The sequence below is a fragment of the Muscardinus avellanarius genome (assembly GCF_963383645.1).
Source record: "Muscardinus avellanarius genome assembly, chromosome: 16".
NCBI classification, from domain to species: Eukaryota; Metazoa; Chordata; class Mammalia; order Rodentia; family Gliridae; genus Muscardinus; species Muscardinus avellanarius.
The window spans coordinates 17,208,658-17,219,939 of record NC_137802.1 but is presented as its reverse complement, the minus strand read 5'-3'; the positions used below and the strand labels follow the sequence as shown (position 1 = coordinate 17,219,939).

Below are 11,282 nucleotides of genomic sequence, written 5' to 3'. Positions count from 1 at the left end.
GTCATTTTGCAGTTTCTGATATTGACCGACTGCAGATCTCCAACTCTCCCTTGGCCAATCATGTTCGCGAACATGGATGTCAATTATGAAGACATAAAACAAATGAGCTCACAATGTATAAAATGACCAGTTGGACGTATCTCATGCAAACTTGAGCCTGTAATCCCAGTACTTGAGAAGCAGAGACAGGATCGTAGGTTCGAGGCCAGCCTCAGCAACTTAGTGAGGCTCTCAGCAACTTAGCAAGATTCCATTTCCAAATAAACAATAAAAAAGGGCTGGGGGTTGTAGGCGGGAGATAGAAGGCCCCTGGGTTCCACCCCAGTACTACACAACACACACAAGATGCAGACTTGGTTTCAGATTAATATTTTATGTAAATGCAATGTGATTTCAGTCAAAGTTATCATGGCATTGACAACCCAATTCTAATACAACCCAATTCTAATCCAAGAAAAGCCAAAGCAGGTCTAACGCACGAGTTGGATATGTCTGTCTTATCAAATGGGGGGCAGTGTGAGGCGGACACCCCCGCGGTTACGTCAGTGTGGGGCAGGAAGGAGGAGAGACAGCTGGCGCACGGTCTCCTGCGCGCAGGGCAAGTGGTGGATGTCAGCGCTGGAGACGAGCGGGGAAGGACGGGCTCTTCAAAAACAGCCCGGGGTGAAGGAGCAGCCCCGCAGGGAGAAAGAACACGGGGCCAGCTCTCTATGGCCAACCAGGGAAAACGGCGCCCCACATTACATAACAAACGGGTAAAGCAAATTTCCAGGGCTAGCAGAAAGCGACAGGAGGACAGCGGGTTTCTGTAAAGAATGTAGCTCCAAGTTGAAGACCATTCTCACAGGGGACCGGGAGGCGAGGCGCTGCTTGGAGCCAGTGGAATAAGTAGTCATGTAGGAACTCAGGAGCAGAGCGCCAGGCCACTGAGGCCGGGAACACAGCGCGGGCGGCCGTGCGCCCCTGGCGGCCCAGTGGGCGGGGAGCAGGGGGCTCAGATGGTGACGCTGTTTTCTATGTGGCTGGGCTTCATGTATTCGTAGGGAATGTCAAGCTGCTTATTTCGAGCCACGATTTCCCTTTCCAGGCCCTCCAGATCTGTTTGAAATCTCCTTAGCACGGCCTTGGGCTCAGGGCCTGAGAAGTATTCCTCTTTATGGTGCCCCAGGGGTACCTGAGGCAGAAGCGAAGGGTGAAGGGGGTGCTAATTCCAAGAGTCAGGTCCCAGGACACAGCCCCTCGCCCGGCCTTCCCTGTCCTGTGTGGGCGCCCCAGGTTCAGAGGTTCCCCCTTACCATGTCCGGCTGCCGCCGGCTCAGCAGCCATGTGCCGGCCATTTGAAGACAGGTCTGCCAGATGTCAGGTAGCGACCTCATGACGGTGTCCATGGTCACAGCTTCCTTGATGATGGGTGGGGCCATCCGCATGGAGCACGGACTATTGGGTATCCAGGTGTGCCAGTCCAGCTGGGGGACGAGGAGGCCGCACTCACTAGAACCTTGACCCCGGGACGCGGGTTCCCAGCTCTCCTCAAGCACCCCTCGGCCAGACCCCTGCCCCAGGGCCCCAGCCTCTCCGCCGTCCCTACCTGGCCCTGGTTGATGGCCGAGTGCTGGGCAGTGCATGTGAAGATGCACATGGTGAGGAAATAACAGAGCTGATCCCGAGACTGAAAGGAGGCAGGGAAACCTAGGAGAAGGGACAGTGTTTACCAGTCGCAGCCTCAGAGAAATAAGTGCTGATGTCTCTGGACGCCCAGACCCTAGAATTAGTGAGCATGCATTCATTTACTCACGAAGTATTGAACTACTGTGTACCAGGCCTTCTCTAGGAAATATGATGGCGTCCAAAACAAATTCTCTTCTTTCTCCTTCTCTCCCCTCCCTCCCTCCCTCCCTCCCTCCCTTCCTTCCTTCCTTCCTTCCTTCCTTCCTTCCTTCCTTCTTGGAATCGAACCCAGGGTCATTCTACCTCTGAGATAGATCCCTATTTCTTAATTTTGAGTCAGGGTCTCACTAGGCTGCTGAGGGTCTCAGTAGTTGGTGAGGTTGCACTGGGACCTCTGGTCCTCTGTCTCAGCCTCCCAGGTACGGGGGTGACAGGCCTGCGCCACAGCGCCCAGCTCATCTGCCTCGTGTGGTTTAGACTCTAGCAGGAGAGAAAGATGTTAAGCAGAATGGTTAAGTTATACAGGATATGTCAGTGATGAGTCTCAGGAAGGGCAAGGTCGTGTGTTTTCTTTCCTATGTGGAAGCGAGAGAGAAATTGGGAAGCTAAAGGGACCTCACTAAATGAGGGGGACGCCAGTGGGAAAAGTAGGGCGGTGGGAAGGGAGGAGAGGCCTAGGGAGCTGAGAAGCGCCGAGTCCATGTATGAAGCTGTCAGTACCAACCTCAGTACCACGCGCAGGGCGGGGGCGGCAGCGCTGGGATCTAGAGGGAAACGCCAAGGGCTCTGTGCCTGTGTCTGTCTAGACCTCACTATGGCGTGTGGTGGTACGTCATTGTCACACATCATCAGAAGCAGTAAAAGCACAATTTAAAGAAGAGTAGAAGGGAGGCGGGGAAGCAGGGAGGGGGCCAGCGGTTGGCTAAGGGTCAGGGCAGTGCCGCTGACCATCACCCGTGAAGCGGGGTGCTGCGGCGTCCCCCCTGGGCACCGCGGACACCTCACCCAGCTGCCCCACTGCTTGAGCATCCATCCGCATTTTCCTCTGAGAGTGGGGATAATAGGTCCTGGATCTTAGTGGCCTGGGGCGCCCCCGCCCTCACAGAAGCAGGGTGGCAGGGCGGGGGGCGGGCTTGGTGGCATCTCAGCGGTGGCCAGTGCACTGCAAGGGCTTCCGCTGGGTCATGGCCCGGGCCAGGAGGTGCTGCTGGGGAAGGCGCGTCCCCGGCTGTGGCCTTGGGGTTCCACATGGTTCCTGCTCCCTTGCTCTCTCTCGCTCCGGCCTCCATGATGTGAGGAGCGAAGCCTTGGGCCTCCTTGTCTTCCCTTCCCCTCCATGCCCAGGACCTCTGTCCCCAGCCTCAAGGACTGAGCCCTGCAATTCTACAAGTAAACCACGAGCAAATACATCTTCCTTCCTCTGAATTATTGTATGGTCAGATCCTTGGATTCTAGCTGTGAACGTGCTGATTCATGTATGAATGAGAGCATCCACATCAAATCCCTCAGTGCTGTGGCTGCTGTTACTGCGGTAGGACTTGGAGGGCGAGGAGGGCTAATACGCTGTGTGGTCACATATCCTGTCCTGGAAATGTGGGGAAGCTGGGTGTGGTGGTGCACACCTGCCCTCCTAGTACTTGGGAGGCCAGGCCAGAGGATCGCAGGCTTGAGGACAGTCTCAGAAACTTAGCAAGACCCTATTTAAGAAAAAAAAAAAAAAGGATGGGATATACCCTGGAGGTAGAAGTCCCTGGGTTCAATCCCAAGGTTAAAATAAAGAAAAAGAAGAAAGGTTAAAAGTCACAGGGTAAAGCAGACATCCAGAGAGATAAAGGTAAAAGGCTTTAACAGACATTTTCCAAAGGGGGCTATCCCAATTGCCATTAAACCAAAGAAAAGGTACTCAGCTCAGCTAATCACTGCGGCAGTGCAGCCTGTGTTAGGCACCTGCTAGATGGCTGCAGTGAATACAAGGGCAGGAGCAGGTGTCTCACGTGTGTCGCAGGATATGGAGGCTCTAGCTCCTGCTCTGCTGGCAGGAGTAGACATGGGTGCGGCCACCTGGACCACAATGCACTGCGAGCCTGAGTGTGCACACTCCTACGCCCCCCTTGCACCTCTAGGGCCTTTGGGGCACGTGGAGACTGCGGGACAGCACTGAGAAGGACCACAGCAATGCTGGTCCTGGAAGGGCGGATGTGGTGGGGTTTGGGGAAGACACAGTCCCAGGCCCTTCAAGGCACGATCCCACGCGTGGGGAACCATTGGTTAGTGCTCTGTGCATCCCCAGGTCAGGTGCCCCAGAGGCAGAGGATGGGATTCACGGCCCTGCTCTGAAGCGCATGTGGGCAGGGCTGAAGGCCCAGGTGTGATGTGCTGGGTGGCCCGTGTGGATGAGAGACAGAGGACTGTGAGTGTGGGTGGCTCAGGGATGTGGGGGGCATAAAGGCATTGCCAGATCCTAGTGAGGAGAGTGGTTTGGTCAAAGAAACCTGAGCCCCAAGAATCGGGGCACCGAGTCAGGTTTGAACTGATGCATGTGTCATACCAAGGCCGTACCTAGAAACTACCTCGCACTCTAGCAAGTGGGCAGTGTGCCGGGGCTCTGCATGGTGGACAGCACACAGGGCAGAGGGAGGGCGAGCCAGGGTGGGTCACTATGGACCTGGGGGGAAACGGCACATGATGTCTTCTGCTAGGAAGGCAGGGCACCATGAAGACAGCCCTGAGCCCAGTGGGGACCCGGCAGCAGCGCTTCCGGCTGTGCTTCCGGCCAGTTGGCTCAGCCCTGGCAGGTCCTGGGCATCGGCGACTGCAGCTGGGGACAGGAGTAGGGGCTGGCAGCCAGGGTCTCTGAGGGGATGGTCCTCGGGTGTCTAGCACTGTGCTCAGTCTTGGAGGTCCTGAATGATTGGGAGGCTTTCCATGCATAGGGTAGGGGTGGCAGGCGTTGGGGTCCTTCCCCAAGGGCAGGGCGTCCAAGGACTCCTGTCTCCAGCATGGATCTTACCTCGGTCCTGCGCCTGGCACAGCCCCACCTCGGTGATCTCCCAACACCAGGCCTGCAGCTCAGGGTCCCCCTGCACCACGTCGTCTCTCTGGTAGAAGAGGCGCACGATGCCCTCCACGTACCTGCCCAGAGACGGGAGCTGAGCTCTGACCGCAGGAGGCCCAGCCTCCGACCTCTGCTCCTCTTTGCTGGGGCCTCTGCCCAGCGCGCTCGCCTGTCCCTGGTCAGATCCTACAAGACTTGGTGCTGGGTGCTGGCCAGGTCATGGACACACTCGGTTAAAGGACACGTCAAGTCAGTGGTTCCAGGAGTCGCCTCCACGCTCCTGGCTGCTGGCTTCTTGGTAACAGTCTCCAGTTGGACCAGATCTCATGATTACCCGCTCCACTTTCCCAGCTCCCGACCCTTACCCCTGTCCCTCCATTTTCCATTTCTACCCACCCACCATCTCCTCACTCTTTCACTCTTCCTTTCCCACCCTGCACTGGGACTAAACCCAGGGGCTCTACTCTACACTCCGGCTCTTTTCATTTTTATTTATTTGGATTTTTGGAAGTAGTGATGGAACCCAGGGGCATTCTACCTCTGAGGTACATCCCCAGCCCTATTTTTTATTCTTTTTTTTGGTGGTACTGGGGGTGGAACCCAGGAGCTTTTCTACCTCTGGGCTATACTTCCAGACCTACTTTATACTTTATTTGGAAACAGGGTCTCACTAAGTTGCAGACAGCCTCACTAAGTAGCTGAGGCTGGCTTTGAACCTGCACGATCCTCCTGTCTCAGCCTCCAAGTGCTGGGATTACAAGCGTGCACCACCACGCCCAGCTCTATTTTTTAATTATTTATTTTGAAACAGGGTCTCACGAAGTTGCAGAGGGCCTCACTAAGTGGCTGAGGCTGGCCTCCAACCTGAGATTCTCCTGTCTCAGCCTCTCAAGTACTGGGGTTACAAGAGTGTGCAACTCTGCTTGGTTTATTAAAAAAACAAAACATTGAGACAGGGTCTAAGTTGCCCAGGTGGCCTCAAACTTGGAATCCTCGTGCCTGAGCCTCCACAATTGTTGGAATTACTCTGAGTTGCCCAAGCTGGCCTAGATCCTGCAATCCTCCTTCAGCCTCCCAAGCCCCTGGGATAACAGTTGTGCACCACCTCCCTGTTGCTCTCTGCACCTTCTTGTTTTCAGTTTGTATTTGCCCCATGCTGACCTCAAGCCAGAGTGCCGCCCTGGCTTTTTCCCAGGGGCCTCTCACCGCCACCGTCCATTTCCCAGCTTCCTCTCACCCACCGGGCAATGATCTCCCAGATCCTTAAAGCATCGTGGGCATAGAGTGCATTTGGGATTCCCAGCAGGCCCCGGTCAGCCAGGTCATCAGGAGGACAGAGGGAGCGATAGGTCAGCTGAGCCAGCGCCCGGCGCAGCAGCTCTATGTGGCCCCCTCCACCTATGCTTCCCGCCTGGGAAAGAGAAATTAGAGCTTAATTAAGGGGGAGAACAGGGATGCAGAACCACGGCAGGTCATACACTGGGCTCAGAAATGGGGTGTTGAGATTTACAGCTGGGTATAAAAGGGACAGGCTCATGGGCTTAATTTAAGGGTTTGGAGAGGACACTCACACATAATTAATTGGTCTTGGATCCTGAGAGTGTCAGTAGGTTCATAGAGTTATGGAATAAAGCTGTTTATGCCCCTTTCCTTCTTACCCTATCAAATATTCCTCCATAGGAGATGAGAGAGGATCTGGCCCGGGCGTTGATTTCCACATTGTAGCGGATATGGGGGGCCAGGAGCTGGGGTGGAGGGGGTTAGAGGGGCGGTTAGTAGAGGCCATGCTTGGATGGGTCCTTGTAAAGCCTGGTCTCCAGCAGGCCTGTTCTCCTCCTGAGGCATCTGTCCCTGCCGCTGCCTTGACAGGCAGGTCTTCTGCCTCTCTGAGCACCCGCTCTCCAATTTTCCTGAGAGTCGGGCTCTGGGAAGGAGGAGCTTGAGACCATGCTACACCACTAACTTTGATTCTTGCCCAGGAACAAGTACTGAGATACAGGCGTGCCCACCACACCCAGCTTTTTTTTTTTTTTTTTTAATAGGTCTCACTAAATTGAGGAGGTTGATCTAGCACCTGTGATCCTCCTGTCTCAGCCTCCCATTATTTTTTATTTTGAAACAGGTTTTCACTAAGTTGCTGAGGCTGGTCTCGAATCTACAACCCCCTGTCTAAACCTCCTAAGTACTGGGATTACATGTGTGCACCATCACACCTAAGTTGAAGACTCAGGTTTTTAAACCCCCCTGTGGGCTTCGCCTCTCTGAGGTCTGAGATGGGGATAGGAGCCTGTACCTTGAAGACGGGGTGCAGTCCCGGGAGGCACCGCATGGTGGCGACAGCGATGACCTCACCCAGCAGGTGAGTGTTCATCAGATGATACTGGAGCTCATGCAGCTGGAAGTCTGCACTCCGCACCCAGCACTTGGCCAGAAGCCAGGCAGGTGGAGGGTCTGAGGGCAGGAACAGCGCTGGGGTGGGAGAGCTGGAGCTGGGGGGCTGGAGCTGGAAGAAAGAGGAACCGAGCATCGTGGACCTCTCGCCATCTGTAGGACACCAGGCTCTGCATCCGGGGGCAGCGGACACGGGGAAGGCCAGCTCATTGCCTTCCAAGAGGCTAGAATCCAGCAGTAGCATGGCCAGGTTGCAAGCAGTCAGGGAAGAGACAGACCGGCAGTTCTCCACGAGGGAGGGGAAGGGGGAGAAGAGGCAGGGTCTCTGTCCCCAGGCAGAGGGCATGTGAGCGGGGCAGGGCATTTGAGGGGGGTCCCGGCACTCGCCTGGATGGCCATGGGCAGCAGCTTCCCACCCGGCTCCATCCTCAGGAGGACGAGGGGCGCGGCCAGGTGCTGCTGCTCTCCGTGGATCACGTTGCCTTTGATTCCATCCAGCAGGACAAAGTCAACCTCAAACAGGGCCCCGTTCTGGGGAAAGGAGGAAGATACCAGGTTACGACTCACCCCATGAGGGCCGGAGCACAGGGGAGACAGGGGAGCCGGTCCATCCGGGCTCTCGCCATCATCCCACATCTGTAGCCGAGTCCCAGCAGAGCCGAGGGCTGCGACCCGCACACAGGTGCAGACACCTCATTGTGCAGTGAGGAATACAGTCCACTGGGGCCTTCCCCAGGGACGAGGAGGCGCCTACGGCAGAAGTCGGTTGGCAGAAGAGTCAGCCCATTGTGCGCCATGGCTTAGCTGGCCTCCCTCCTCCTGAGCTGCCAGGCGCCTTTCCTAAACATCTCCCAACGGTCCATCCACTTACGTGCCTCTCTTGGAATCTTCCTTTCCCGGCAACAGTGCCAGGGAGGCAACACGGAGTCTGGAAGAAGGAGATACCTGGAGTTCTTTCTCCAGCTGGGCCTGAAGCTCCTCGGTCCCCGCGGGCAGCACCAGCCTGCGGGGCAGAGAGGTGGCGCGTCTCAGCAGCATGGGGTTGGCGCCATTGAGGAACTGGTAGCCAAAAATCTCATCCTCCTTCCAGCAGCGGTGAACCCTCTCTGCAGATGGGAGGTGGGACAAGGAGGGAGGAGTTAGCTGCTGTCCCTCCCCTCCGGGCCACCCAGGGACACAGACTCCCTCCTGCAGCCCCTTCTAGTCACTGCGGAGGCCTGGGTGCAATCACCACGGAGTTGTGGGGATCCTGACGTGGTGGTGGGTCACCGAGAGGCAGCCAGGGGTTATGGAGACCTGGGGGTCACTGACCAGTGAGGGCGCTCTTCTGGCCCCAGAAGATCTGATCATAGTCTTCTAGGCGGTTCCAGGGTCTTGGGAAGGTGTAGACAAGCTTGAGTGCGACCTCCAGGGTCCTGGGGCAGGCACAATGGCGACACCATCAACTTTCCACGTTTCACTTGTTGGGGGTCCGCCAACCTCACCCACCGGCCCCGTTCTCACACTACATTCAGCGCCCACTCGAAGTCCTGCTTCTTCTCCTCGTGGAATCGTAGGTTCAGGGGCAGGTCCTCCTTGCGGTCGGCTGCGATTGTCAGGGGCAGCCCTTCCCTCCAGGTGGTCCAGCTGGCAGTGGGGAGAGAGCTTCAGGCGGGCTCTGAGGTGGGCCTGGGACGGAGCGGGTCAGGGAGGGCGGCGCTGGAGGCTGGGGCGCTCACCCGTAGGTCTGCTGTCTCTCCTCCAGCTCCTGCTCGCGGTGCTGCTGGAAGACGTCCACGGAGTCCCCTGCCAGGCGGGCTGGGGACACGAAAAGGATCATGGACCACACGGCCCTTTCCAGCCCCACACGGCTCCTGGCTTGATTCCAGCCCCATTGTTAATGTCTTCCCTCATAGCTGTTTCCCTCTGTCTGTCTCTCCTGAGTAATTCCTGGTCACTTACTGTGTCTGCGCCCGGCCCCTTTCTTGATTTTACCAGGCTTAGCTTTCACATTTGTCCTGAGATGGAAGTCCCCTGTCTGTAGCCAGGAGTGATGTTGCACACCTGAAACCCCAGCTACTCAGGAGGCTGAGGCAGGAGGATGGCAAGCATTGGCCGGTGTGGCCAATGTGTGGGACCTTGTTTCTAAATAAAATAAAAAGGGCCAGGGAGGTAGCTCAGTGGTAGATGCCCTGGGCTTCAGTCTTCAGCAACAAAACAAAACAAAATTTAAAGTCCCCTGCTTGCCAGCCTTTTTTCTCCTTCTTTCCCAGCTACTTAGTGTGACCCTGTTTTAAAAATAAAGAATAAAAAATAGAGCCGGGTGTGGTAGCGCACGCTTGTAATCCCAGCATTCGGGAGGTTGAGACCAGAGGATCGTGGTTCGCAGACAGCCTCAGCCACTTAGGCCCTCCGCAACTTAGTGAGACCCTGTTTCAAACTAAAAAATAAATAACAGGGTAGAGTATGTAGCTCGGAGGCTAAATATCCCTGGGTTCCATGTCTAGATCCGCAAAAATAAATAAAAATAAATAAAAAATAGGAGTGGGATGTGGCTCTGAGGTGAGTGCCTCTGGATTCAACCCCCAGGGCCACTAGGTAAATACCTAAATTGATTCCTCTCCCCACCTGTCCCTGTTCATCCTCACCTCTGAGTCCTCCTCACGCCCGCCAGGCCCACACCTCCCCACATTCTCACTCTTCCTTCTGCTGGGCTCCTCTGTCCAGGTCTCTGTGAGTTCCTTCACCTGTCTTCTCAGTGGCACAGGTCATGTTAGGCACACGGACCCCCTGGCTTTCCCTGGAGCCCCATCCTCCCTCTGATGAGGAGGTCCAAGTGTGGTGCTCAGCTTGGCATCTCGCCTGGCGGGAGCGGAGCTCTCTGTGGCCCCTCTCCCTGGCCCCACCCGGCGGCCTCAGCTGCACCTGCTCAGCTGCTGCAGGTCTCACAGGAGTCTCTCGGCTCTCTGTGCCAGTCCTACTTGGCCGGCTCCCTTCTTGGGGACTCTGGGGGCAGCACATCCTGCCTGCTGTCCTTCAGCCCACCCTCCTCCTGGCTGCCCTCACAGGGGTCATGGCGTTTCCCCAGCCCTCCCACCTCCTCCCACTCTTTCCCTCAGTGGCCTCCTCTTGGTGCCACCGCCTGCTGCTCTGTGGGTCCTCACCTGCCCCTGCCCTAACCTGTTCTGAGTCACAGAGGCATCGCCTGCATTTTCTTATTTTTCTATTTTGGTGCCGAGGATGGAACCCAGAGACGTTCCACCTCTGAGCTGCACCCTCAGCCCTTTTTATTTTGCAACGGGGTCTTGTTAAGTTTTGGAGGCTGGTCTTGAACCTGCGACCCTCCCAAGCCGGGGATTACTGGGGTGGCCCCCGCGCCGGCCGAGCCCTCCTCCCCACAGGATGCTGTGGTCCCTCTGCGTCTGTCCCGTCCTGGTCCTCACGCTCTGGGCCTGGATCTTCAGAGAACTTTGTGACTGCTTCTCCCCCCCCCCCCCCGCGACTCTGCCCCCGCCCGCCCCGCGCGGCCCTCGCTCACCGGTGCCCTCGGGCAGGCGCAGCGCCCGCTCGCCCCGCACCCAGCGGTAGCAGGGGAAGGCGGCCTCCGCGCCGTCGGGGCCCCGCACCGCCACGCGCTCGCAGAACCACGCGTCGTCCAGCAGCCAGTGCAGTTTGCGCAGCTCCACGAACCGCAGCGGCCCCAGGTCCTCGGGCGCGTCCAGCACCTGCTCCTCCTCCTGCGGGCCGGCCTCGGTCACCGCCGCCCTCCCCGCCGCCGCCCGCCCGCCCCGCCCCGCCCGCGCCCACCTCGCCCCGCGCCGGCCGCGGCCGCAGCTCCAGCTCCGCCGCCCCGCGCGCCCCGACCAGCCGCAGCCGCACGCGGTTGTGCGAGCCCGAGAAGAGCGCGGCGCCCGTGGCCACGCGGACGCGGTAGCGGCCCATGGCGCCCGCGGCTGCAGCCAGGCCCGCCCGCCCTGCGAGCTCCCGCCGCCCTAATAAAGCCAGCTCAGGGACCCGCCCAGGCCCACGCGTCCCAGCGCCCGGCGGCCGCGCCTCCTCTCTGCACCTGCAGCCGAGGGGCCTCCAGGGGCCGGGAGCGCCCTGGAGGGGGCCGGGGGCCAGGGTGGGGCTTCTCCCCAGGCCGCGCTCCTGGCCGCCGCTCTGGTCCAGGAGCACAGGCTGCACAGCG

The 11,282-nt window shown here is 58.0% G+C and overlaps 1 protein-coding gene across 1 annotated transcript; it reads right to left on the bottom strand.

The window, feature by feature from the left end:
• Positions 1-994: 994 nt before the first annotated feature.
• Positions 995-11,035, bottom strand: LOC308275079 (polyunsaturated fatty acid lipoxygenase ALOX12-like; the record flags this gene model as incomplete). The annotated part of the gene is made up of 14 exons (XM_080713097.1): positions 995-1,174; positions 1,296-1,466; positions 1,589-1,689; positions 4,679-4,800; positions 5,965-6,134; positions 6,382-6,468; positions 7,017-7,226; positions 7,502-7,645; positions 8,060-8,220; positions 8,426-8,529; positions 8,618-8,740; positions 8,833-8,911; positions 10,632-10,830; positions 10,901-11,035. The coding sequence occupies 14 exons, from the start codon at positions 11,033-11,035 to the stop codon at positions 995-997; spliced, it is 1,986 nt and encodes a 661-aa protein (XP_080569223.1).
• Between the last annotated feature and the right edge of the window lie 247 nt (positions 11,036-11,282).